At 44.5% G+C, this 27,820-nt stretch overlaps 1 protein-coding gene and 1 long non-coding RNA gene across 7 annotated transcripts in view; one reads left to right on the forward strand and one right to left on the reverse strand.

Moving 5' to 3' along the window:
- ADCY8 (adenylate cyclase 8) overlaps positions 1-8,532 on the reverse strand; it is a 216,953-nt gene extending 208,421 nt beyond the window's left edge. For 3 of the 5 annotated variants that reach the window (XM_070630988.1, XM_070630987.1, XM_070630989.1), the window contains exon 1: positions 5,501-7,652. In XM_070630988.1, the coding sequence (XP_070487089.1) occupies positions 5,501-6,463 (963 nt within the window). In that variant the 5' untranslated portion in view covers positions 6,464-7,652. Of the gene's footprint in view, positions 1-5,500 lie in introns of all 5 variants that reach the window. The other 2 variants (XM_070630986.1, XM_070630985.1) reach the window with 2 other exon arrangements.
- LOC139085157 (uncharacterized) overlaps positions 5,601-27,820 on the forward strand; it is an 84,933-nt gene continuing 62,713 nt past the window's right edge. The window contains exon 1 of one of the 2 annotated variants that reach the window (XR_011543233.1): positions 5,601-5,737. This is a non-coding gene — a long non-coding RNA (uncharacterized lncRNA). The remainder of the gene's footprint in view (positions 5,738-27,820) is intronic. The other variant, XR_011543232.1, reaches the window with a different exon arrangement.

Here is a 27,820-nt window from a genome sequence, read left to right on the forward strand (position 1 = left end):
GGAAGTTCTTGGGAATGCTGACGCTCAAATCTGTTTTTGAAAGCCATTTTTTCAGACATGCTGAGATGTTGCAGTTAGTTTTTTTTAAGCCTAGATGAATTTGCGAAACAAAACTATGCAGAAATGGAGGTATTTGGGGTTAACAAATGCACACCATAACTAGGGAGGTGCATTAAATAGGACCCAGTTACACTCATTTAATGAATATTTGTGTTTTTTGAAAATGAGTCAGCTACTGAAATGGGATCCTCTAAATTACCTGCCATTTGCTGTGCATTGAGTAGTCATAAGATTCCCTTTATTTGATTTGAGTTAGCCGACTTAGACAAAGAACATATAATATACACTTAGGTTTAAATTTTACGACTGGGAGGAGAGAGGTTGGTAGTTCCGTTATACTCACTTTATCCTGGCTGTGAAGTGAGATCTTCACTGAAACGATCAGAAATGCATTTTCAAGTACATGGCGAAGCCTGCTTCTCTCCTGACCCCCACCTGCTCATATCATAAACCACTATCTCACCGAGTACAAACAATGCATTTCCAAACAATGCATTTCCCCCCCAAAGGGTTTTTTAAAGGCCAAATGTTAAGCTACAAGTCCCTCGTTATTAGTCAAGTTTAATGACCATGATTTAATTAGCATTTTTCTAGCTCTAGTCTCCACTGTTTGATGGGATGTGTGTAAGATAGGAAAAAAATGCTGCCCGAGAAATTCAGCTCTGACAGCGTGACCTTGACCACCAACGAACCTGGATGTACATTGCTGGCTGCCTTTGCTCCTAGAGTTATCTTGGAGAAATCACCTCTGCTCTGACACTTCTGCTTATCTACCTCACCAACAGGTACAGAAGACTAATTGGCCACAAGCTTTAATATTTTAGAATCCCCAAGAGGAAAGCACAATGCAGCAATCTTTCTGGTTAAATATTGCTACCTCTCAGTTTTCCAATAACTTAATGATTTTCACCATCTTATCATTAATGAGCCGAAGCAGGAGAACAAGATGAGTTTCAAATGTTAGGTAGCTCATATAATTGTCACCAGCAATTAAAATAGAGTAAAATGTTAACTACCGCAACAGTACTTAGAATTTATCTACCCCGTGAAAGAACCTAGGAAATAGAACCTTATCATTAATATTTTATTGATATAGACAGTGTCATTTTGGAATGAATTTTCAGATGGGTAAATTGAACTGGCAGGAGAAACAATGGTTTAAGATGTGGAAAAAAATCTGTCTTAGAATCTGGACAAGGGCATTCATATTACTGGTTTGAATCAAATACATGAAGCTGATTAAACTTGAAATGGGTGGTCCCAAGGGAGGGAAAGGAGCAGGCCTAGTGTTACCTATAGCTGAGCTTTGTCTGGGTGAAAATAAAACTGAGCTTTGATCCTTCTGAAGTTCCCTCAGTATTTCCAATGCCACTTTAGACCTAGAAAACATATGGGTGACGACATCTGCCCCGGACGATAATCTCTTTGTTTGGGTGGGAAATCCACATGACTTTAGCATAACTGTTCACTGAGTGGAGAAAACATAGACCATCTCTTTGCTGATGGCAAGAACCTCCTGGGTGGCCCTTTGTAGGCTCCATGTTGTATCCACAGTGGAAAGCACGTGATGATCTAAATGAACACAGGACTCTGTTTCTTCATGTAGGACATCTGCGGAGATTTGCAGCTTGGTTGTAACCCTGTCAAGCCACAGATATAATTTCCTTCGGGAGGGAATGAGGAGAAGCAGATTCTCATAGCTTGGATACAGGGAAGGCAATCACTGGCTCATTTGTTACTTTTGAAAATGGCCTCTTCAGTGAAGGGAAACAGCTGCCATAGTGTGTTGACTGTACACTTATTCTAGCTTCCTGCTCCTTGAAAACACTCAGTTAAATGTGAGCCGTCCTCTTAATGGGAACCAAGATTAACGTAGAGAAAGACGATATCCCTGTGCTTATGGCCTTCAGTTGACAAATTTGTATCCAACTGAGCAAGACGATGAGCTAGCTACAGGGAGTCTATTCCCAGCAATTCAGCCATTTTTCTCTCGTTAAATGTTAATTCACATGCTATATAGGATATTACTCTCTTGAGTAGTGAAATAGGTACTCCTCGCTCTTGAGCCATTTCAAAGGTTTATGTGTTGAGAAGGAAAACTCCTAAAAAGTTTCCGAAGAATGTCTGGCATTGGAGCAAGGATTGGAACCCTGCTCTCACCTCTTGTGAGGCTCATCAGCTTTGGGATGTCCCTTTAAAACTTCTAAGAATCTGGCCTTTGTTCTCTAAAATGACAGGGAAGGGTGATATGATCTCTTTGTCCTCAGTGCGTGTGATAACTCATATAAAGGCACCTAGTTACATGTAAGATATTGTATACATGTAAAGGATTACTATTGTGCTTTGATTTTCCCAAAAGTGTTTGTGTGTAAAAGACTCCCTTACATACATTTGACTTGTGTGTGTGAGTGTGTGTGTGTGTGTGTAGAAAGCTTTCACCAACGCAATGTCAGGGGACTTGGATATTTTATAATATTGCCTATGTGATGAATAGTCTTGTGCATTCAGTGACTGTTGAATGCCTACTACGTGCCTGGCATTCTTCTGTGTGCTGAGGATAAAGCAGTAAACATCGCAGACAACGTCTCTGCTCTCATGCGGTGTTTACCTTCTTGTGAGGGTGTGGGGGTGGGGAAAGAAACACAGTAAATATAAACAAAGCAGATAATTTCAGACAGTGTATGTGCTCTGGAGAAAATAAGACACGTCATGTACTACAGAGCGGCCTTTGAACTGAGTCTGGAATAATAAGAATGCGTCAGCCATGTGAAGACGGGAAAAATTGTTCTAGGCAGGAGGTGTAAAGCCTAAGAAGTGGCAAAGAGCATGGGGTATGTGAAAGACAGGAAAATGGATAGTGTATTTGGAGCCTGAGGAGGAGAAGGAAATAGAATTAGAGAGAGACGCAGCAACCAGCTCTAGAGGATCAAGTAAGCCATGGCAAGGAGCTAGGATTTTATTCTAGTTGCTATGTGATGTTGTTAACAGATTTTAAGCATGCCTTATATGTATATTACCAAACAGGGAAAACTAAATAGTACCTATTCAAAAATCACAGATTTTTTAAAAAGTAATTGATTATACTTTATCCATCTGCAGTATCTAGGAAAGACACTTGAACCTCTAGAGGGCGCCAAAGGAAAAGTTTTGTAGTCAAAGCCATAAGGGTTCTTTCAGCACCCAAAGTGAGGGGAGAGCGCTCTGGCGGTTGTTCAGCCTGGTCAAAGGTGACTCAACTTATGAAAGTAGTTCATCAACAATTGCGACTCAAACAGAAAGTTGAATGAGCTTGGTTTGCATGTACCCGGATCTTGGTTTTCACTGAAGGACTGTTTATGATGGGGTGGGAGTAGAAAGACATTTGGGGGTTATTTTTAATCTTCTCCCATCTGGTAGTATTTGAGTAGAGTATAAAACAAATAGGGAGCCAAAATTTACTTTCTGGATTCATTTGGCAAGAAAAGTGTCTCTATACTTAGAACTTTGAACATATTCATCATTTGTCACTTAGGATGTGTTATTCTAAATACTATTCCAAACGTACTGGATGGAGTCTTTCAGTAATGTGTACCAAGAAAGGCTACTTCATGAAAAGCAGTGGGTTATAATAAATGGAATTTTCTGCAAATGTTCAGATGGCTACAATATATTGTGAAAACAACTCATAGTGAAAAAAGAGAAGGGAAAAGGAGGAGGAGAAGGAAAAAGGAGAGGACGAAAAGGGGAAAAGGGAAGAGGAGCAAGAGGGTGAAGAAGAGATCTGCTGATGTCTAGCTACATGGTAAAGAAAATGCAAAAAAGAACGAGACAGCTTGGAAGAAAGTGAGAGAGTCAGACGATATGGGGGTTCAGATCCACGTGTAAAAAGGATTGAGAAACACTATGAAAATATAATTTTATATAATCCCAAATTGAGACTTTATCACATGTGGGTATTACAAGTTCATGGCGATTTTGAGAAAACATTCATTATTGTCTTTAACCAAGAAAAGCTCAGCTGGTCAGCTCTTACTCACAGAGGCTCTCCTCTCCTCATTTCATGCCTGATGATCACAGCCATGTACTTTCTATGCTCTTTGCTCTACCCAGGGAGACTTCAAAGAGCACTGTAAAAGCAGCCAACCAGATAAGTAACCTGCGCAAATGGATATAGAGCCATCAGAGGAGAGAGCATCCCAAATAGACTAGAAGCTCAGAGGGTCAGTGATGGATAAAGCATTCTGACAGTGCTGGCGCTCTAAAGATCATGAGCAATTTTCGTAGGTGTTGTTCCAGTTTATTCTAAGAACCATGTATTCAAACCTGACCACAGGGAAGAGGAGTTTTTAAGCTGGCCATAGGGCAAAAGTGGCACAGAGGCTGAGGCTGGAACAAGAACACGCAAAGCCGGCCCTGTCCAAGAACCTCTCCTCAGTCTTTACGAAAACACTTCAGCTGACATATTTCCCTCACTTGTATCGAGAAGCCCCCAAAGTGACTCTCCTGTTACCTACCAGACATTTGGCAAAGAAAGTGCCAGACCATTCATTATCTTTTGGTTCTAATGAATTTAAACAATAGAGTCACTGTCTACCTTCTCATTCACAGACAATGGGAACTTTGTTCACATGAACACATCCATATTTAATGGGGAAAGATAGAAAAAAAGGGGAGAGAGGAGAAAAGGACCTAAACAGTCAGGTTCCACCCATGTATTTCAAACCATCTACATCAAAATACCTTTTTTCAATTAAGCAAAACTTGCATTCTTTGCCAATGACACTGGCTCCCCTCCAGCCCCAATTCCTGAGGTTGATTTATTCAAAGCACTGGGGCTGGATCCTATGATAAGAGAAGATATTATCTTAGATCCCCAAGGCAATGAAGACCTCCCAAATTAAACATGTGTCACAGGGCTGTCTGAAGGATTGGAGGAGATAACATGCCGGGTACCCAGCACTGATGATCAGTACGTGTTTAGCAAATGTTGATTTCTTTGAGAATTGAGGATTTGTGGCACAAGATACCCAGAAACCCAACTCTGAATCCCAGAGTCCCTTACGACATTCTGCTGTGACTCTTATGAGTAAAGCTGTTAAGGAATGGGTCACCTTCTAAATCGGGGTGCTTCTCCTCCGCTTTTGTCTCCTGTTCTGGAGACTGCAGACCCTGGGGGATGTGTGAGGAGCAGAAAGACTGCTTCTTAGCTGATGTCAGAGAGCAAATACTCACAGAATCAGAGTAGACGGGTAGAGTTGGTAGAAACTTTAGAGGTCATTTAGTTCCAATTCCTCTAAGAAGAGAGAAATAACATCCGCTAACACTCAGGACCTCCTGGACGCAAGGCAGTATGCCAGGCTGGGGGAGGGGACTCAAAGCGAGCGAGGCAATCTTGCCTCTGAAAGCTATTTCTGAATAACCCGGGGGAGTCAGGGGGAAGAGCGAGGCAGGCAGCAGTTACCTGGTTGATGGAAATGACCGCCAGCCGGGGGATGACCACTTGGAGGATGACCTGCAGCAGCGAGGTGCCCAGGCCGGCCAGGATGGCCCAGGTGAGGGGCAGTGGCAGCATGCTGTAGGTGGCGAAGAGTGTAAAGAGCACGTAGCCGATGCCATCACCCAGGAGCCCGTAGCCCAGGCCTGCTGCCAGGATCTGGGTGGTCATGGCCACCCAGGTGACCACGCCGCTGTATTGCAGGTACGTGTGCGAGGTGGTGTCCTTCCTGACCACCACCAGGGCGCAAATCACGACCTCGATGCCAGTGAAGAAACCCAGCAGGATACCCTTGAGCGGGTCCATGGGGGCTGAGGCCAGGCTCAAGTGGAGAACCAAGAGGGTGAGTTTGGTGAGCACGTCCAGCACGTTCATCACCACCTCAGATTTGCGTCTCTGGCCCAGGAAATAGCGCTGGTAGAGGCGCTCCAGATCCCGGGACTTGAAGGAGTTGCGCAGGGTAGGAAAAATGACCCCTCGGTAGCTATAGCCCCCACTGAGGAAGAAATCCGAGTTGCTCGGGGCGCAGTCGAGGTGCAGGAAGCCCAGGTCGCCCCCGCCCCCGCTGCCGCTGCCGCTCCCGCTCCCGCTGCGTTCCGGGAAGACTTTGGTGCCGCCGCTGCTGTGCGCTCTCTCCCCGGGGCCCAGCGAGTAGAGGGGCAGCGCGGAGTCGCTGGACAGCTGCGACGCATGGTGATTGGGGCCGCCGCCTGTAGGGTCCGAGGCTTTGCCGGAGCCTCCGCTTCCGCCGCCGCCGCCGCTGCCCCGGTGCCCGTGAATGAAGCGCTGCTCGGTGATGTGCCTCACCGCCGTCTGCCACAGCAGCCGCTGCGGCCGAGAGGCGCTCCCGCCGTCGCCGGCCGGGGGCGTCGGGTGGATGGTGTAGAGTTCCTCGCTGCCGCTAAGGCAGCGCACATCGGAGAGCTCCATGGCGCCGGGCCGCAGGGAGGGAGGCGCAGAACCGCAGGGAGGCAGCGAGGCAGCTGGGCAGGAGGTTCCAAAAGACCCAAAGGCGGCCCGGTAGGAGCTTGGAGGCGAGCCCTTCTATCTCCGGCCGCGGGGTTGCAGGAGCCCTTGGCAGGAGGCCCCCGCACGTCAGGTCATAGTGCTCCCCGGCGCAAAGGGCGACTGGAAGATCGCCGCAGACCCCTGCGTCCTTGCGCGCCTCTCTCCCGCCAACCAGCGTAGCTTGGGTGCCAGGCAGCGGAGGCTATTTGTCCGCAGAAGCCGCGGCGCTCCGAGCCACGCAGCCCCCTTCCCAGGCTCGGGCTTCTTGGCTGGTTCTCGGTTCAGCGTCTTGGCGCAGCCTTTGCTCTCCAAGAGGCGCCCAGGCGCCTGGGCGCCGTGCTTCTGCTGCGCGCCGGGCGGGTCCTGGCTGCGGCACTGGGCTCGGGACGCCCACGACTCGGCGGCTGCAGGGGGGCTGGCCGAGGGTGACCGGCGGCGGCGAAGGGTGCGAAGTTAGCAGCTATGGCTATAACAGAGCCTTTCGGAGAACTCCATTGCCCCGGGATGGGGAGCCGGGGCGGAGCTGGGGGCGGGGGCAATGAATTGGGGGGGGGGGGAAGAGGGGGACCGCGAGGTGAGGTGGCAGGGTGCCCCGCGGGAGGATTGGAGAGCTGGTAGCCTCGGCGCTAACAAGTCACCAGCCAGTTAATTTGGAGGAGGAGGTGCGCTGAGGCTTCCTCCTCGGCTCACTTCTGGCTGTCTCCACTTCCTGAGCGAGGACGGACAGACACGCATCCCTCGGGGAAGCGGGAGGGCCTCAGGGTCCCAGTTGCGGCTATAAGACGAGGTCAACTCTTCCAGCTGTGCTTCCGAGGGGTCGCAGCACACAGTTCTCGCTCCCTTCACCTCGCTCTTTAGAGTCCCTTTGGCCTGGAGCTGGGAGGAGCGGGAGGCAGGGACAGGAAAAAGTGGGGAGGGTTCCTAAGCCAACAGCTGGGAGAACGAAGAGAAGTCACCGGTGCGGATCCCTGAGGCTAAGACCTGAAGCCTGTGAGGGCGGCGGGTGTAGGGTTTGGGTGAGAAGGGAGGCCCGAGACCGCCGGAAAGTCGACTGAGAGGCCTCCGGATCCAGGGAAGTGCCGTGTGCCACCCTGGCGCTCTGAAGCGCGCCGCGGGCACCAGGCGACAGAGAGGAATTTGGAGACCTGTCAGATCGGTCAGACACCCGCGGCGACTTAAGCCCGCCCTCACGCCAAGCCACGCCCCCGGAACGGGAGCTGGGGTGGGTATGGCGGGGACCTGGCACCCAGATCCGGCCAGGGAGCCCCAGGTCTTGAAGGCGGCAGAATGCGCAGCCCCGCGTGGGAGAGGACGATTAGGGGCGGGGGCGGGCGCCCCCGGCCTGCCCGGCGCGAAGCTCCAGCGCTCCAGCTGGCCGCGCGGGCCGGTTCCTCCGCTGTTCTTTTTTAGGAACTGGCTCTGGTCCTCGGCAGGTGCGGAGCCAGGATTCGTAGGCCGCTTTGCCCACGGGCTCCAAGAGCTCAGCGCGACGACATAGAGGGTCTCCTTTCCGCCCTTCCCACCGGGGCGTCTTTTGGCAAAGCCAACTTTGGGGCTAAAAGCAAAATCCCCCAAGAAACCGCAATTGTAGGGGCAGGCAGCTGCCTGCGGGAGTCTCTTTACAACGCCAATCCGAAGGGATGGAGGGCGCGAGGCATTAAATCGGAGCGCCCCCTGAGTGCGTCGCACACCAAGTTTCTCGGTGTTTACAGAAGGAGTCGAGGAGGAGGACGTGGGGAAGGCATTTCCAGCCTCCCGCTCGAGCTCGGGTTTCCCGCCCGCCAGGATCCGCCAAACGGAGGTGGACAAAGCCCCCGGCGGCGCTCGGTGCCGACCGAGGCACAGCGCGGTGGGTGCATAGCGTCCGCGCTCACGCCGGGCCAAGCGGGTGCCCCGGGTGCCGGGTCCGCAAGGCGAGCGCGGCCGCCACAGTTTGGAGCCCGGGTGCAGGTGGCGGAGCCGCGGTGGCTGCCACCTCCGCCACCGCGACTGCGGCTGTAGCCGGTGGAGCCCCGGCCCCGAGCACAGTCAGCTGATGGCCAATGACGTCAGGCCCTGGGCGCTTTCGCGGCTCCCGGTGGCGTCCCAGGAAAGCCGGAAGGACCACCGAGCCGCCCCCTCTGCCCCTCTGGAGCGAGCGATTTCCCCTTCTCTCCAATAGAGCAACTCCCCTCCCTCTGCCTGCCCTGAGCAAAAATAGCTTTCAGTACCCCCTCCCGAGCCACATACACCATCTCCAGGGTTATTTGTGTCCGCTGTGTCCCAGAAACACGGCATTTAATTCTTTCCCTTTTAATTCTTTCTTTTCCACACACACACACACACACACGCACGGGTTTCACTTTACACCCAGAACTGGTCAGCTGTTTTGCGCAGAGAATCCCAGAAGAAGGAAAAAGCTCTAACATTTTTCCAGATCCCTTAACAGTAGATTTCTGAGATGTGATACTCATCCTGGAAAAGAGTCCTTTAATCCCAGTCCTTTAGGGTTGTATCCTGCCATCCTTCAAGAAAGGGAACAAAATTAAATGCTCAGTTTTCAACAGAAAGAAGGTCGAGTTTATTTTTATCCCAGTTTGTAGATGAACCAATTTGTTAACTGTAAAGATCTCCCAGGGCAGCAGGCCTATCCCGTGGAGCTGAAAGTTAAGAGCAAAGCACCCCTCAGTCCCCCCAAATTCAGTTTTGCAGTTATCCAGACCTTAATGAAATAGCCCAAGGAATTACATCCCTGAGAAAGAAATGCTGCTACTTCTCCCTTCCTGAGTTCCTTGGACTCATCTGTCTCGCCAGCTCTCTTGAAACTTCCGGGTGGGTAAATAAGTATCTTGACTTGAGGGAGCCCAGAGAGGGGCAGAGCGCTGGGTGGGGGAGGGAGATGGGCTCCTGCATACCCCAAGTCAGGATGTGTGGGGAGCCGTGTCCTCTCCCTGTGGGCATAGCCCCAAGTCATCTGTGCTAATGACCATATTAGTAAACTTGGCAGTGAAAGCCACCTCTTTATTTTCTCAATTCTTTCTCCTTGGGAGCCTGAGAACTGAGCCTGAATAAATGAGGGGTTGAATGCAGATGGAACTTTCCTATGAAAATCTTCCTCCTGGACATATCCCAGGATGATTTATTCAGCAGCAAAAGGAGGCGTGCCAAAGAGGGGGAGATTGGACCCAATCAGATAAAATGACTCAGGCTGATGAATGAGCATAGCATGCTACAGAAAGAAACTCAAAGAATTCCATGAACTTAGAGGTTGAAACTAATGCTTCAAGAGAGAAAATATTGCATCTGGTCAACTGAGCCCTCTGAACTTTCCTTTGCTGAAGAGATGTTAGGACAGGTTGTTTTAAAATAAGAGCATGGATGATACAATTAGATTTAAATATTACTCTTTTTGTTGGGATGACACAGTGCTATTCAGCCCCCAAAACATTCTGTTTTTGAATGACAGCGTTGGCTCAGCGCAAATATTGAGAGGCTTTTTGGAATAGGCAAACCATCAGATGATTATCACTTGAAACAGGAAAAGTCAACACACTGCTTTGAGGCTATGGGAGCTCTCATCATGCTTTCCTTTATTCCACATGTTTATTATGGCTAGATCTCCACTATGTTCCAGGGACAGTATTCTGACAACTCAATGTCTTTTTGGACTCAGTCTTCTCTTGGAATTTCCCCCATTTCCCCTCCCCATTTCCCTCCCTCAAAACACTACTCACCTCATCCTTCAAAGCCTGAGCAGCGTTGTTTCTGCACGAAGCCTTTCCTGATATACCCAGTGGGAATTAATGGCATTCTTCTCTGTTATCCAACAGTCCGTTCTGGTACTTCTAGTATGGCTCTTAGTACAGGAACTGGCTATACCCCATTTGCATACCCATTTGTCTCTCACCTCTCCTCGGGAACCAGTGAGCTCCTTAAAAGGGAGAACTGATTTTTCTTGGGCCCATATCCCCCAGTTTCTAACAACTATAGGGGACATAGAGACAAGATTAGCAACAATTTATCGAGGACTTCTCCTTTAAGATCTTTACAAATATCTGGTTTAAATATCCTAGCAATTCTCTGATTTTTCTCTACTTCTTATTATTCCTGTTTTCCTTACTAGGATACTGAGGCTCCACATGGCTAAGCAACTTGCCCAGGATCTCATGGTTAATAAATAGCAAAATGCCAGCAGTTAAATTTGGATCATATAAATCTAGCATCCACAAGCTTAATAAAAATGCTGTCACAGGCAGTCAACAAATGGTGACCTAATTTAAATAGGGATGATAGAAATGAAAATGTTAAATATATTTTCTCTTTTGAAATCCAGATTAAATAAGAGACTTTTCTGAGGTATTTAGACTAAGAATCTGAGAGGAAGACTCCAAATGGCAGGTGAAGTTAGCAGAACTAATTCTTGTCTGGATAGAGGGTCTGTTAGTTTTCCCTCGGTTCGAGTCATATACACTATTTCTAGTTTGTGAAAAAGCAGATTTTCACATATTGGATTTAACCAAAATAATTGATTTGGCCCACTCTGGTTCATTTGGATGGTGGCAGTAGTGGGGAAACATCCTCTTGCCCTGTTGGAAATTAACATGTTTGTTTTGTGGATGTTACGTACCATTGGACACATTTACAGTAGATATGTTTTTAAAAGAGGAAATTTGTTTCCCTCCAATGCATCTTTGACTTCCTAGGGTTAACTATAATAACATATGAATTTAAATTTTATAAAAGTTGTGCTCTTTGAAAAATGCTCATAGAAACCCTGACACTCGCCGTAGACATATAAAATATTCACATGTAAAAGAAAAGATGGACTCAGTTCAGGAAGGGGACCTGAAACCAGAGAGATCCTGTTTCCAAAGGGAAGGAGGGTGTTTGTGACAAGGCAGCTTCCAAAGCTGGAAATCCTTAAAGGAAAAGTACATGAAATATGCTAAGAGGTTCATCTTAAATGTTCTCACCACACACACAGATAAAGAAAAAACAAAGAAAATGGTAACTCTATACGGTGATGGTTACGTTAATTACTTGATTGTGGTGATTACCTCACATCCTATGTGTATCGAAACATCAAATTGCCCCTAACCTGTGCACCTTAAGTATATACAGTTTTTACTTTCAATTGTACCTCAATAAAGCTAGGGGTAAAAAGGACATGCTCGCCACGCCTGGAAGCCCTGCTCTTAGGAAATATCAAAGGCATTAACTGCTTTGACAGAACTCCAGGGAAAGTCAATGCCTAAAGTAAGTAGGGCTCATCAATGAAAACAGTTAATGAATTAGAAACTTTGCCCTTACGTTTCATCTGGAATCCAGGGCAATGTACAATAGAAAAAACAAAATGTCTGTTTTACTCCTACCTTATATTTTGGTTGCCTTGTAAAATGCAAGAGGGAATAAATAAAACTTTGTATACATTTTGGCCCTTCACAGGAGCTAGTTTAAATTAGATTCTGGCCCCTGGAAGAAGAGAGGGAGAAAACAATTCTGAGACAATGTATTTCTATGCAGAATCACCAGTTAGGCAAGTGGGAGAAAGAAATCTTCAAGGGAGATAGACTTAATTTTTTCTTCTTCTTAAAAGATGATTCCTTTACCGCTGGTTTAACTAGAGTATGAGCTTATTATGACATCACCTACTAAGCCTTATCACACACACACACAAAGCCCATCGGAGAAATGATTAAGAAGCTAACTAAAAGAGGTAGTAAAGAAAGAAAAATGAGGGTTTCCAACTAGTTCATCTATGTAACCAAACCTTCTTTTGGCCACGGTTTAAGATTGCTTTTTAATTTGATGCACATATGAAATCTTGGGGCAAAATGATCAGACTCAGTGGGGGAAAAAAAGAAGACCATTTTTCTCTATTCTCTCTTTTTTTTTTTTTTTTAAAGTCTACCCAATTGCTGTTTCAATACCATAAAACTTCTTATTTTTTAAAATATTTCAGCCTACTACTGTTTCCTCCATGGAGATCTTTCAGATCTATGTGAATATTTAGGCTAAAAATTTGTAGATAAAATTATAATGTAAATGTATTTGTGTGCATTTATATAGTTTCATATATGAATCTCAGTCCATTAATTGAGTGTGAAAGAAACGTATTTCTTTGCCTTTCAAAAATCAAAGTATTTCTGTTTTTGCCCAGATGGTAAGATATTTAACTCACTCCTTCCAGGGGCTTTTGTCCTTACCCTCCTAATCGCAGGAAGATAGTGTAATTCCAGGCTCTAATGCAGTGCCCCAGTGTGAAGGAGAGAAGGAAGGCGTGCAACCATGCATATGCATGCTCTCTGGTCATTGGCTATCCATTCACAAAGGTCGCCACTCCAAGTCCACCATGCCAGGTCACCACTGAGGCAGGCAGTCTTTGCTCCTATTCACACGGTCCCTATGGGACCAGCAGCATTCTGCATTGCTTCCTTTCAGCACATGGACAGGAGGGTCTCCATAGGTCTGCCTATGGTCCCATGTGCTTGACAAGACACATTGCCCTTCCTCTCTAGGGTGCTGCCCCTCTCCAGGGCACTACAGGGAAGCCATTATTTAGGACACAATAACTCTTTCTCGCTCTGTGTTTCTGTCTGTCTCTCCATCTCTGTCTCTCTCTGTCTCTCCATCTCTCTCTCTTTCTCTCCTTCTGCGCCAACATGCGAGTGTCTCCTTTAGTCTTGTGAGAACCCTGCTTTATTTTTCCTCTAAGCCCATCTGATTCTTCCTGTGCCCTCCCATTCCTCTTTGTACTTTGTGACTCCTTACACCTCTAAAACCTTTAAGTTCTCTTTGGGGATTATGTCTTGTAAAAACAAAAGATGGAAAGATTACTTTTGCTTTTGGTTCCGCCTTTCTCAAAATGATTTATAGAAAGCTTGAACGAAGGAAAGGAAAAAGGGAGTACGCAAAAGCCAATCCCATTAAAATCTCAAAATACGGCCAACATATACAAAACGTAGGAGATGCCCACTCTTCCCAAGCAGTGTTTTTTGCACTATGGGTTCCAACCACATCGTGGGTTGTGAAATCAACTGGGTGGGTCACAATTAGCATTTAAAGAATAAATTAATAAAAGAGAGTAAAACAGAATCCTAAGGATAATTACATTTTGCTTCTCTATGCAAAGGCATTCTTTAACATCTGAATTCTTCCTCTCTGAAGAAAATTTGGTAAAATTTCAGAAAAATACCATGTCAAACTCCTGATACTACATTTTCTGAAATTCACAAATCATAAGGTCCAATTTAACATATTTCTTACCATCTAACTTGATATTTGAACTCTCATTATCCAATCAAGAATCAATTAGATCTAGATAGCATGAGCTACACACACACACACACACACACACACACACACACACACACACAATGTACCGGGCACAATTTAAAGTGGGTTCCTTAATGTGATTGCAGTAAAAATAAAAACTGCTTGGAAGTGAGTAGTCTGTTTCTGAGTTCTGGCTATGCAAAGTGTTGGCTCTGTGACCTTGATCAAGTTACTTAACACTTTTGAACTTTCATAATATGGGGGAAAATAACAACTTTGCCAGCTTTTGAGAAGAATAAAGGTAATTCATAGAAAGCACCTGGTATGGTGGATCACACATAGCAAATGCCCCATCTACTCGATAAACAAGTCCTGTTAACTACTGACGAAATTGATCCCAACTTTCTTCTATGTCCTCCACCCCCACTGCTGTTTTCTTATTTCTGGCTCCCGTCCTCTCTCACCTTGATGATTTCAATAGACTGAGCATGTCTCTCTAGCTGTAGCCTGCCTCCTTTCTCCAGCTGCTGTGATCCTTCTAAATTAAGAATGTGATCGTGTCACTCTTTTTTTATTATGAGAATAAAACCCCATAAAATAAAATTCATTCTCTTAGCAGTTTACAAGTTCACCGTACAATATTGTCAACCATATTCACATTGTTGTGCAACGTATCCCCTGAACCCCCTCCCCATCCTACGTGACTGCAGCTCTGTATCTACCAAAGAACCACTTCCCATCTCCTCATCCCCCAAGCCAGTCATGTCACTCTCTTGCTTAAAACATTGCAGTGACTCTGCTTTGCTCTCATGTGCCTTAAAGTTGCAGACAAATATCTCCAGGACTGGCTATTGCTTCTCTCTGCAGCCCCTCTCTTACTGCTGTCCATCCTGCTCTCAGTCTTTTAGCCACACTCAACTTCTTTCCATTTCCCAAATGCATTTTTCTTCCTCTTCTCTCTGAATCTAGGGATTTGCCATTCCCTTAGCCTGGAGGCTCTTCCTACCCATCCTTCTGCTCTTAGCGTGAATGTCACTTTCTCCAAGGAGCTTTCCCTGGCCTTCTATGTCTGCGTTAGATGCTTCTTTAAGTTAGAGATGCATTTGACCACAATAATAGGAAAATCCAAATAAGAGTAGTTCAAAGAAATAGAAGTTAGTTTTTCTTACACAACAAGAAGTGTGGATGTAGGAATTTTCTGGTTTGGTTCAGGAAGTCTATTGTGTCAGAGGCTTTGTGCTCGTGACTCTAGAATTCCTTTGGCCTTTTGTCATGGTCACAAGATACTTACAGCATCTTTAAGCATCCATCCTCTTATACCACATAGAAAGGTAAAAGCTGAGATAGGAGCACAGCTCAGAGTTTCTCCTGAGTACCTCCTTCTTATCAGAAGTAAAAAAAAAAGTCTTTCCAGAATCCCCTAGAAGACTTCCACATATATCTCCTTGACCAGATCTGTATCCCATGGTTATCCCTAAGTCAGGACCTGGGGCCATCTTCCTAGTAATCGAGGGATCTGATACAAAGAAGCATGTGAGGGATAGATCTTGGATAGGCAATAGAGATGGTCTCATAGCCCCAACGAGCTCTTTGCTTAGCAAACTATACATCTCCACCTCAGCCCTATCCAATCACCTCCTCTTCGCCCATCTATGGCAACTATGTTCCAAGATGATTACTGGGTACTACCTCAGTAACCCTCCACCTCCTGGTGTTCAGACCCTTGCATAGTTCCCTCCAACGTTGTATTAGAATTAGTCTAATTCTAACGTGTGACCAATAGAGTATAGCCAAAATGGTGGTATGTCACTTCTAAGGCTGTTAAAGTCATCATGGATTCTGTGTTGCCTTCTCTTGGACTGTCCACTCTTGGGAGAGCCAGGCACCATGTTATGAGGACACTCAGGCAGCTCTGTAGAGAAGCCCATGTGGTGATGAGCTAAGGCCTCCCATCAACAGCCAGAAAGGAACTGATGCCTCTTTCCAGCAGCCATTTGAGTGCACCATCTTGGAAGTGAATTTTCCTGCCCTGACCAAGTCTTCAGATGGTGCAGCTCCAGCTGAGAGCTTGACTACAACCTCACGAGGGACCTTGAGCCAGAATCACCCAGTTCAGTTGCTCTGGAATTTGTGACCCACATAAACTGTGAGATAATAAATGTTTATTGTTTTAAGCCCTTGAGTTTTGGGGTTATTTGTTATGCAGCAATAGAAAATTGATACACTGTCTGACTGGCCCAGTAAACTGTTAGTCTCTTAAAAACAAAGTCATAAAAACAACAACAACAAGAATCTTCAGTTGCACACTAGTCATAATAGCAGAAAAGTAGTTCTTGATTTTTAATTCATAAGATACAGGAAGGAGAAGTCTTGTGTGGTCCTAGTGATAATTTTTATTTAATGAAGTCATGAGTGATTTGGGGTAGCGAGCACCATGTAAATGAGATAATATCACTCCTTTGTTTAAAATTGTTCACTAGCTTCCTGTTGTACTTGGGAATATTTCACACTTCTTACAATTAATTAATTAATTAATTCACTGGTGGACAAATGGATGTATACTGTGGAGATACCAGAAGATGTTTGTCCCAGGCTTTGAGAAACAAATGGGCACCAAAGCTCAATTATTAGCTAAGAAGAAAAGGTCCTTCACCCGCACCTGGCGTTCCCTCTGTCTAAGGGGCTATTCTGGATCATTGCGTGCCTCCCTCATTCTGGTCTCACTCAGAAGGCATCTCCCCAGAGGAGTGATCCTTGCTCATCCCACTTAAGTTACCTGCTCCCAGAATTTTCCGACCAAAAACATTTGTTTACTCCTGTATAGGACATCTTACCATCTGAAATCATTGTATTTGGTTGGCTGTTTGCTTGTTTTCTGCTATCTTTGGCTAGATGTAAGCTCTTTGAGGGCGAGGACCGTTCTGGCTTATTTGCCACCCTCTCCCCAGTGCTAGGCAGACAGGAGAAGCTTAGCCACAGCCTTTGAATGAGTAAGTCAATAATGACTCAGGTTTTTTTTTTGAGGGAGATTAGCCCTGAGCTAACATCTGCCGCCAATCCTCCTCTTTTTGCTGAGGAAGACTGGCCCTGAGCTAGCATCTGTGCCCATCTTCGTCTACTTTATATGTGGGACGCCTGCCACAGCATGGCTTGCCAAGCAGTGCGTAGGTCTGCACCTGGCATCCAAATCAGCAAACCCTGGGCCGCCAAAGTGGCATGTGCGAACTTAACCGCTGTACCACGGGGCCAGCCCTGAGAATGAGCCAGTTTTGTTAACTCGCTGGCTAGTGATTCTGACATAGGCAAACCATAGAAGCAGAGTTAACCAGACTAGGAAAAAATCTATACTTTTCATGAGCTGGAACAGGACGAACCTCAAAATAGGGACAAGAGAGCGTATAGCACTGGGAATGTTTCACTGAGTTCATATTAGGACAGTTCCTCATCAAGTGATCGTTCCCAAGGAAAATGAGCCCAGCTGTTTACAGCACTTACTAGCTATCAGGCTTTGTGTTACTTTGTAAGAACCTCAGGAAGGTGATTCGAATGCATTGGCACGGATCCAGAATAACTCCCCAACTCAGATCTGGATTGTAGAAGAGTTAGGACTCTAAATTCTTTCCATAGGCCAGGAAGATATTGATTAGAAATATTTTTAGCTACTAGTTACAGTATGCCTGTATCAGTCTGCTTGGACCGCCATAACAAAATCCCGCAGACTGGGTGGCTTAATAATGGACGTCTATTTCTCACAGTTCCATAGCCTGGGGATTCCAAGATCAAGGTGCTTGTAGATGGCTGCCATCTTGCTGTGTGATCTCTCTCTCTCTCTCTTCTTATTTTTCTAAAGCCACTAATTCCATCGTGAGGGCCCCTCCCTCATGACCTCATCTAACCCTAGCAACCTCCTAAACGCCCCACCACCAAATACTAACACACTGGGGATTAAGGCTTTAATATGTGAATTTGGGGGACACACAATTCAATCCATAGCAATACTTGAACAACTGGATTAAGAAGATAGTGGTTTCTTTTTCTTGAAGTTGGTGGTTGCAAGGCTTGAGTAAGAATCTCAAAGATGTTTGTGTGGAAATTCTCCTGAACCTCATGGCTATAACATGGCTACTATAGGTCCATTCATCACATCTGCATTCAAAACTGGAAGAAAAGGATGAAGGCAGAGCTATGCCTGCCAGCCTCCTCCATCTATCCTTTTTTTGTAAGAAAAGCAAGAACTTTCCCCCAAACTGCTATTCTTTAGCAGACTCTACTTAGATGTCATTGGCCAGGAGGGACAACATGACCATGTAAACTGCAAGGGAGGGCGGGGAAGTGAGAAACAGGATTGATATGACTGGTTCATCCCTCCAGACTCCACCATAGTGATAAGAGAAAACTTCTTGCTGCCATGGTTCAGGCAGAGAGAAACTGATTCTCAGATAACAGCTGAAGTAGATTGCAAAAAATAAACAAAAAAATCCAAACAAACGAGCAAACAAAAAACTCTTGAGATTTACTTGTAGTTTAGTCAAGATTGTATGTCACTGAGAACTGATTTAAAGTTCTCAAGTATTTAAACTTTCCAAGTATCACAGTTAGTCACTTCTGTTTCTCTGCAGTGACAATACAAGATATGAAACATAAGATATGGAGCAGGAGAGGCTCGTCCTTGCTTCTCTCCCGGCCTCCCCAATCTCCTGTTTCATTGTGTATTCCTCACCAGCCAGGTTGATGAGAGAAAGACGGTCTTATTGCAATAACAAGCAACACACACCTTCATCCAATTTGCCACTTCAAGTGCTATTCTTGTCTTTTGCAAATTTGCCAGCTTTGCCAGACATCCAGCGATAGCTCATGGCTCCTGTGCTTGTGATGACTTCAGATGGTAAAGGGAGAGGAGAGAAAAACAGAAAGCCTGGAAAAAGAGGAAAGGAGGGAGGATAGAAAGAAAGGAGGAAAGAAAGAAAAGAGGAAGGAAGAAAGGAAGGGAAGGAGGGAGGAAAGGTGGCAAAGGTTTTGAAAACAACCATATAGAAGAGGAAGAGGAAGGAAGATTGAGAAGGGCAAGAGGGAGAGAAGGAAGGAGGGTAACCTGCACATCCTCAGTGTGAACCCGGCGCTTCCACATACTTTATTGTATTGAACCTGCACAATGATCTGCGAGGTAGACACCGTTACCCCTGCAGTACAGGTGAGGAAACCGAGGCCTCATCAAGCTCACAGAGCTGTTCGTGTGGATGATTCAGGAATGGGACCCATTATCAGCGGAGGCTTTAAGGTTCATGTGCTTGCCACTAAGTCACAGGAAAAAGACACCAGGAGCTATGATGGAAAACGAGTGGGGACTCGGAGAAGTCAGGCAAAGCCAGGAAAGAACAGGGAGCGTTAAGACTAGTAGCTGAGTTACAATCAAAGCGGACATCTGGTGCTCTTTCGTCTTCGTTAAAGCTCTGGTTACTCTTTAACGACTGTGCACACTATTAATCAGATTAATTAATTAGACTTGAGTGTACTCCTTACAAACCCCAGAGGGTTGCCAATAAATAGTGTCTAGACATTGTGGCTATGGAACATGGAAGGAGGTCATCACAAATAAAGCTTCATTCTTTGGCTTCAGTTCCTGGTGAGGCTGATGGCTCCCAGGCAGGATTTGCTTATGAGTTCTCCATGTACCCAGAACCCAGGACCCCACCCAGCTATCTGAGATGGCTTGGACTGGAGTGGTGGCTCCGGGCAGGGATCCCAACAAAGGAGGCCCATTTGTCCTGGGCCCCCAAATTGACAAAGGACCACAAATCTACCCTTTGACATTATATCTCCACGAGGTTGTCTACAAAATCTTCTGTTGACATCATCTGGTAAGATCTAGAAAGTGCCTGAATAAAAGCTGGAAGAATGAGGGTGAGAAGATTGGAAGAACATCCAGAGTACAATAGTGAACACTATTTTAAGAGATGAAATGATGCACTGCTCTAAGGCTCTTGATGGTACGGAAGATGATATTTTCTGGAAAATATGAGTATTGATGACTTTGAGTGGGAAAGTTATTGAGAAAAGTACCACTTTGAAAGTTTCAGGAATATATTTCCTAGTTTATGTCACTTGTATTTTCTTTTTACATACAGCCAAGTGTGGTATCTGTTAAAATCTATATTTAGCTATGTTTCAAAATGCTCTTTCAATAAGTATAAAATTGAAGTTCTAAGTGGTAAAAAGCATTGCTTTATAGCTTAATTAGCAGCATTTTTTTTTCTTAGTGATGCATAAAATAATGGAATGTCTTACAATTAATGGTGTCTTACGTTCTAAGAAATACAGTATGTTGGGGAGAGAATTAAGCCACTGACTTACAGCAGGAAGGGATCTTGGAGACACACTCTTACATTTTACAGGTGAGGTAACTGAGGTGCAGAGAGCTTCAAGGGGTTTCCCACCAGGACCGGGATCCACGTCTACTCATTACAGGGCTGGTAATCCATCTGAGTGGGTGGAACACCGTCCAGAAGTTGGATCTGGCTTCAAATCCTGACTTCCTTTTGGCAGCTCTGTGACCTTGGCTGCATAACTTAACTTCCCTGCTCTTCAACGTTCTTATCTGCAAACTGGGAATAATAATACAATAATATATATCCCAAAAGATATCTAAGAGGTGCAAATGAGACACTGTGAAGTCCTTGTCACAGGTAGGCGTTCATTCCGTAACAGGTCAGAGTGCTATTATGGAGCTACCAGCAATTTCTTGTCCAACTTCATTTTGGGGGGAAAGCTAATCTCTCTCTCCCTTCCCCCATCCCCTTCTTCCTCCCTTCCTCTCTCTCTCTCTCTTTCTCCCTCCCTTCCCTTCTTTTTCCTTCTTTTCTTCCTTTCTTCCTTCCCTCAACCCTTCCTCTCTCCCTCTCCCATTTCCTTCCTCTCTGCCTCTATCCCTCTGTTTCTTTCTCTCTCTTTTGTTAAGAAAAAATATTTGAGAAGTACTCCTCTGTCCACAAAGATAAATCAAATGCTTACCTATTCTGGAGTGGGGCATTCAGGAGGATCACGTGGTCCTCTGCAATAATGCCAGGTTAAATCTTTGCGGGATGGTTCTGGTCTGGCTTTGGAAGGAAATTATTTTCTCTGGGAAAAAAGGAGTTTGAAGACCAAGATTTGATGAAGGGAAGTTTGATCCAAGGAACACTGCCACAGAGTTGAGACAGAAGGGGCCATGGATTCAAGAGGTGCCAGGACTCACCCATTCGTCCATTCAACAAGTCATGAGCTTCTGCTCTGTGTCAGCCTGTGGGGTAGGATTTAGTTTCAAAGCTTTCTTTTAACTCTCTTGTATTATAAGATTTTCAGCGGAGTTTTTTAACCCTCACAGTTTTAATGGTTCTTTGGAGAAATTAAGGAAGAGGTATATGTCTATATTTGGGGAGAAAGATAACAACTGGAGAAAAAGCTAGTTACAGGATGGCAGGAAGTGACTTGTAGGGAGTGCCACCCCCACTGGAGCTGACTAAGGTGACAAAGAATTCCAGCATGGGTTGGAGGGTAGTCACGCAAGTCTTCCCAGAGCAGGTGACACCTGGAAAGATCAAACAGATTCAGCCAAGTGGACAAGGTGGTGATGGGCTTCCAGGCAGAGGTGACAACGTAATCAAGGTCACAGTGGGACCGAGCTGCCCAGTGAACAGAACCTGAGCTTCAGTGGGTGGCAGAGGTCAAGGCTGAGGAGGTGAGACAGAATGCAGAGTCCAATTCAGGAAGAACATTGACGCCATGATAACACGCCTGTATATTAACATCTGATCACTTATCCTACGGTGTGTTCTGCACACCATCTGGGGTGCTTGTTAAAAAGGCAAGATCCAGAGTGTCACTCTAGACCTACAGAATCTGAATCTGTGGGGCCTGGGGCAGGAAGGTGTAACTTTTACTAAGCTTTAGATCAGGAGTTGGCAAAGCTTTTCTGTAAAGGCCAAGACAGTAAATATTCTAGGTTTTGCAGGCCCTATGGTCTCTGTCACACCTACACAACTCTGCAGTTGTAGCATGAAATAAGCTGTAGAAAGTATGTAAATTGTCGATGAATGGATGTGGCTATGTCTCAATAAAACTTCATTTCCAAAACCCACTGGCTGTAGTTACTGACCTCAGCTTTAGAGGAATTTTATGCACTCTAAAATTTAAGGACTGAAGAACATTGCTGTGGGCTGGTTATTTTTCTTCTCTCCTTTATCCCCTCTACTGTAATAACTGTCTTTTTACACCCTAAGTTTCTCATAGCTCCTCATATCCTTCTGTCTTAGTCAGTTTGGTCTCCTTTAACAAAACACCACAGACTCGGTGGTTTAAACAACACATTTGTTTCTCACAGCTCTGGAGGTTGGGAAGTCCAAGATCAGGGTGCTGGCATGGATGGATCCTGGCTTGCAAATGACCACTTTCTTGCTATGTCCTCACGTGGCAGTGAGAGAGGTTATGTCTCTCTCTGCTCTTCTTAGAAGAGTGCTAATCCCATTTATAACAGCTCCACTCTCATGATCTAATCACATCCCAATGGTTTCCCCTACAAATACCGTCATACTGGGGATTAGGGCTTCAGCATATGAATATTACGGGACACAAACATTTAGTCCATGCCACCTTCCCATACAGATATCCATGAATTTTATTAGCTATGGTTCTTTTGGTTTCAAACTACAGAAAAAGTCTCTGGATAGTTTAAGCCAATCAAAGTGGGATTTCATGGTTGGAAACTGAGGGAGTCACTGAGTCAAAGGAAAAGATGAACAGTGATACTTGGAAAGGATAAAAACCAAGGCATCTTTGAGGACTTCAGCAGCAGGAGTCACTGATCTTCTCTCCACATTGTAGTCATTGACATAACTCAGTTCCAAGGCCCCACAGTCTCTGGAAACTTCCTTTCAGGTTTCTCATTCCAAGAAGAGAGAAATGATTGGCTGACAGCCTAATCAGGTGCTTCTACTTCAAGAGTACCATCTTGGTCACGTAGGCACGATCCCGTAGAACCCCATGTGGCTACTGGGATATGGCCAGTGGCTCACGTGAATTCGTGTTTACTGCATACGTTGAGCGTTTGTTGAGTATCTACTGTATGCTAAGGAACACTGAGATCAATGCAACATGGTTCCTGTGTTCAATGGTTTATAGTAGTATTGGGGAGTTCCTTTTTACATTTTACTATCTTTTAATAAACCCATTCCCATTTAATGCACTCACTCATTTTGACTCTTGTCGCTATCGTCCTCTTTTACTGATGTATAGTTTTAGAATTAAGACCTCCAGCTCTGGAATTTGACTTGGGTTCAACTTGGCTTCATTGTGGCCCTGGGCACATTACTTAACTTCTCTTCTCTGTGCTTCAGCTTCCTTATCTGCAAAATAGGAAAATAATACTAGTTAATAGATGGTGTGTGTGTAAGAGTAAGAATTAAGATAATGCAAGCACGTAGACGCCCAGTGCATGTAAGCTGTTGCTGCTATTGTTATTATGGCCCTGATGCTATTGATTGCTAGACTTGCAAAACCAAGTTTCAGAAAAACAAAGTGGCTTGCCCAATATCACTAACTATCTTCTGGTGGGATTAGATTTTATGTTAGGTGGAGGTGAAGAAACTCCTACATATAAGTGACCCTGAATCCTAACTCTAAGGCAATATAATTGGCCAGAGAACAGAACACCAGGCAAACCACTCCATCCTCAACACCTGGTGGTTGGCACTGACGACTACAAGACTTTAAGCTCTCACCACATTTCAGAAATAGTTGTTGAATGTTGTGTGTGTGCCCCTGTGTACACGTGTGTTGCATGTGTGCATGTGTGTATGAGTGTGTGAGTGCATGAGCAGGCCTTTTTTCCCCATCCCAGTTAGCTCTTGAAATATATTTGAAGGAGCTGTTCTCACAGAAATTCTAGTCAAATTGGAAACTGAGCACTTTATGAGAAATCAGAAAACAGCCTTTGAGAATCCTCTTGCTAAATCCTTTCAGACGTGCAAGGTAGGAGAGTCCCCTTCTCTCTGGGGTGATGCCTGAGGAATCAGGTGTCAAGAAGGAGACTCAGTCTTCTTGAGTCCTGGGAACTGTAATGAGCAGATGCCTTTGCCACCCTGGGTTGAACATGTCACATGAGTGAGGCAGAATTCTTATTTGTGTTAAGCCACGGAGATTTGGGGGTGTTTGTTATTATGGAATAACCTGGCCTATCTTGACTAACACTGGAAATTTGAACTTTTCAGTGGGAGCCGGTTATGTCCAGATTTTCAGCATCGAGGAGACCCCAGCTGACATGGGGATTACCCAGTAAACACTCATTGAGCACCTATTTGTTCCAGGTTATGTAGGAATCTGGTGTGCAAATACGGTGTTGTTTCTCTTCTCAAGGAGTTTGCAGTAGAGAGGGTGAGACAAACCAGTAAATTAGTGACTACAGGTCAGTGGTGCTTAGTGTGTTGTTGGACTATGAAGGAGGGACAAGAAGTATTTCTTGAACCAAGTCTTGATAAGCAAGTAAAAGTGAGTTAAGACAAGAAGGAGGTGGCGGGTATTTCAAATAGGGGGAACAGCTATGCGAGGCATAGACAAATGGAAAATGCTGGCACATTTAGGGAACTTCTAGGACGCATTGTATTTGGGTCAAGGGTGGATGAGGGGAAATAGGCTGGAGTGAAGCTAGAGAGGTAGCTAGACCCAAGGTGGAGACCACCTGCGCTGCTATGTTAGGGAGTTTGACTATCATTTGGCATACCATGGTGCTTGTTCTGAAAGGCCTCGCTCTTTGTAATCCTCACAGCAATCTTGTGAGCCAAACATTTTCACCTCTAATATATATAGGTATAAACTAGGGTTCAAAGAGGGCAACTGAGATTTTCTTTGATCTTTCACTCTCAGAATCTTTTATTTATTTATTTATTTAATTGACACATAATTGACCAATAACATTGTGTATGTTTAAGGTGTACAATGTGTTGATTTGATACGTTTGTATGTTGCAATATGATTACCACCCCGGTGTTGCTAACACCTCCATCACGTCACGTAATTATCATTCCTTTTTTGTGGTGAGAAAATTAAGATCTAGTCTCTTAGCAACTTTGAAGTGTATAATACAGTACTGTTGACTATAATCACCATGCTGTGCATGACAAACTTGTAGTTAGAAGAGGAATAAGTTCTGGAGATCAAATAAGATGTTTTGATTCCACACAACTAGGAAGCAACCAGTTGAGACTTGAGTTGTGTTCTCTGAACTCTTCAACTTCTCATCTCGCTTTCTCCTTTGCCAAGGACACTATGGCCTCAATGACCTAAATTTCTCTTTCAACTCTCCAAGTTCTTTCAGGCGTTAGGGTTTTTGTGCTTGTCCTGCCTCTGGCTGGTCTCTGGTTCCCTAGATCTTTCATTGACTGTGTTTATTTTGCCATATAATCTCCCGTAAAATGTTGTCTATTGAGAACCACCTTATCTGAAGGGCCTCCTCATCACAATTTTCCCCATTCCCCTTGCTGCCAATTGTATTATATCTTTTCTTCCTAACACTTATTACTATCTGAAAGTTTTCTTTCTCACATACTTACATGTTTTTCCCTGTCTTTTCCCTTCAGAATATAAGCTCCTTGAAAACTGGACTGTTGTTTATTTTCCCTACCACCACATCCCTTGTGCTGAGCGTAGGTAGATGACTCATGGTAGATGCCTAAACAGTGTACCTGGAAGGAATGAATGGCCCAGTGAATGACTGTTTCAAGGGCACAGCCTTGGAAGAAAGCACTGTGCACTATGCAGAGGGTTTACGGTGAAGCTGCCATGAACCAAGAAAAAGATTTTCTGGTGATTTTACCCATAATGGGAGCTCCCCAATTGCTATATGTCCCCCAGATTTAGTGTTGAGAAGCTCAAGCAAAGAAGCTCTTTCTCAAAAACAAAAGCAAAACAAGTGAACAACAAAAAGTGTCCCAAATAAATCAAGGAGGTTATGTGTTTAGCAAGAATCCTTTGAATTCATCAGACATCTACTGAGCACTGAATATGTTTCAAACATCCCTGAGCATGCAAAGATAAACAACGTCCCTGCTCACGATACTTAAAACTGGCATCTTTTTATGCCATTATTTTATTTTCTTGACTTCCAATGATAATCTGAATGATATTTTATATCTAGGAAAACACATGGTTTCTGAGTAAAATAGTCCTAATTGATTAAGCAATGTGAGGAAATAAACCAAAGATAAAATTCTAGATTTTGGAGTTACGTGGCCTCATGAATAATTTCCGCTCTTTTCTTTGGTTTATAGATGGAAAACTGAATCACAAATTTTAAGTGACGTGTCTAAGGCCACGTGTAAGGTAATTGAGGGATTTAGTTCTTCTGATCCTATTTTAAAGTTTTTCCTGTGCCGAAAATTAAGAATTAAACAAAAAGGAAATAGAGGAAGTTTATTCCCTTCAAAGAAATATGTAATTACTTTTAAGAGACATGACTGATGGGGTTTGTAATGAATCATGATTTCCACTCCATGATTGCTCAACCAAACAAAAACCACCAGTTGAATGATGTTGAACTCTATTACCTGACAAGAGCTGTGGAATATGAATGAGCTTTATTTCTGCTAATCCATTTCTGAGATGTTACTTGGACGCAATTGCACTTTTAGTCATTATTTTCAACCTACGTATATAATGCTCTGTTGACTCACATCCACCTTTAGATTTAAAAGCTCCGTTTTGTCCTCATTAATGAAAATGACCACATTGCTGAGATGGGCTCAGAAGGTAGAGTTGCATCCCTCTGAATAACAGATAAGATCACTTATGGCGGCATCAGAGCCTGTTCATTTGAGTCCAGTTATCATCCATTCAGGAATGCTAGCACATCTGATGCACTGATACTCGATTTACAAGTCTGTCATATAAAACTCTTGCCCTCCTCATGCCATGGTGGAAGAGGTTCCTTTAACTAGAGTTTTCCAGAACATGGTTTGAATAGAGTGGATTACTGGGGCACCTTTGTCACACTGATCGCTACGGGTGCCAGAATCCCGTGATCATTGGCTTAAAAGACTCATGGAGCTTTTGGGTGAAGAGTAAACGTTGAAGACTGAAGTCAAGTGGGGCCCCTGCAGGCGGTGACTGGAATAAGCAGCGTCTGGTTCTTGTGTTCTCCTGTTAAATGTGAAGCTTGGCCAGAGGATCCTTTGCCACAGAGCACTTTTCTGCCCTTTGTGGACCAGATGTCTGTAGAGTAGAAGGAAAAGTTCATGTTCCAGTTGCCCTAGAAACAGAGCCTGCAGCCCAGGTGGTAGGAGGGGTGGAAAAACCGAGAGGCAGCTTCTGCAAGGTCTGGAAGCCTCGACTCTGGGGGCCAGCCCCAACTCTCTGTTTTCACAATTTGGGATACTACTGTTCAATTTGCTGTTGATGTGTTCTTTTAGTGATAGCTCTTTTATGCTCTTTTAGTCTAAACTAGCTGTAGGGGATAGTAGCCTTAACAGTGCATGTATTTCTCAAATGAGAGCGTCTGCATTGTTGTGAAATACTCTATATGAAAATGTTTGATTGCATCTGAAATTCATTCACATTATCGTGAGAAATTTCCTCGATATTTTCATCAGTGAAAGAAGGCAAAGATCTCTTGGAGTCTGTCAATTTAATTACAGCTGTTGCAAATTTTGAGTCATTATAAAATGGTTTTACATTTTATTATCACCTGCTCGTACAAAGACAGTTTTTAGTTGTGGCGACTATTAGAACTTTGAAGAGAATTTCTTTAAAAAGTATCAATCGGAAACTGTGTGTGACCCATTGAAGCATAAAACCCACTATAAAATAAAAGTTATCATCAAGAAGCAAGTTCAAGTTGCCTCTTAGAATTTTGATGGGATTTTATTTGGATGTTTCACACAGGTTTAATATTTAATATCCTCCACAATACTTTGTATTTTATCTTTTCTTATCATAATTATATTTTATAACAAAATTTAATGAATTTTTCTCTACTGCCAGCATTACTGCACTAAATAATAA

This window comes from Equus przewalskii, chromosome 8 (genome assembly GCF_037783145.1).
Source record: "Equus przewalskii isolate Varuska chromosome 8, EquPr2, whole genome shotgun sequence".
In the NCBI taxonomy this organism is placed as follows: Eukaryota; Metazoa; Chordata; class Mammalia; order Perissodactyla; family Equidae; genus Equus; species Equus przewalskii.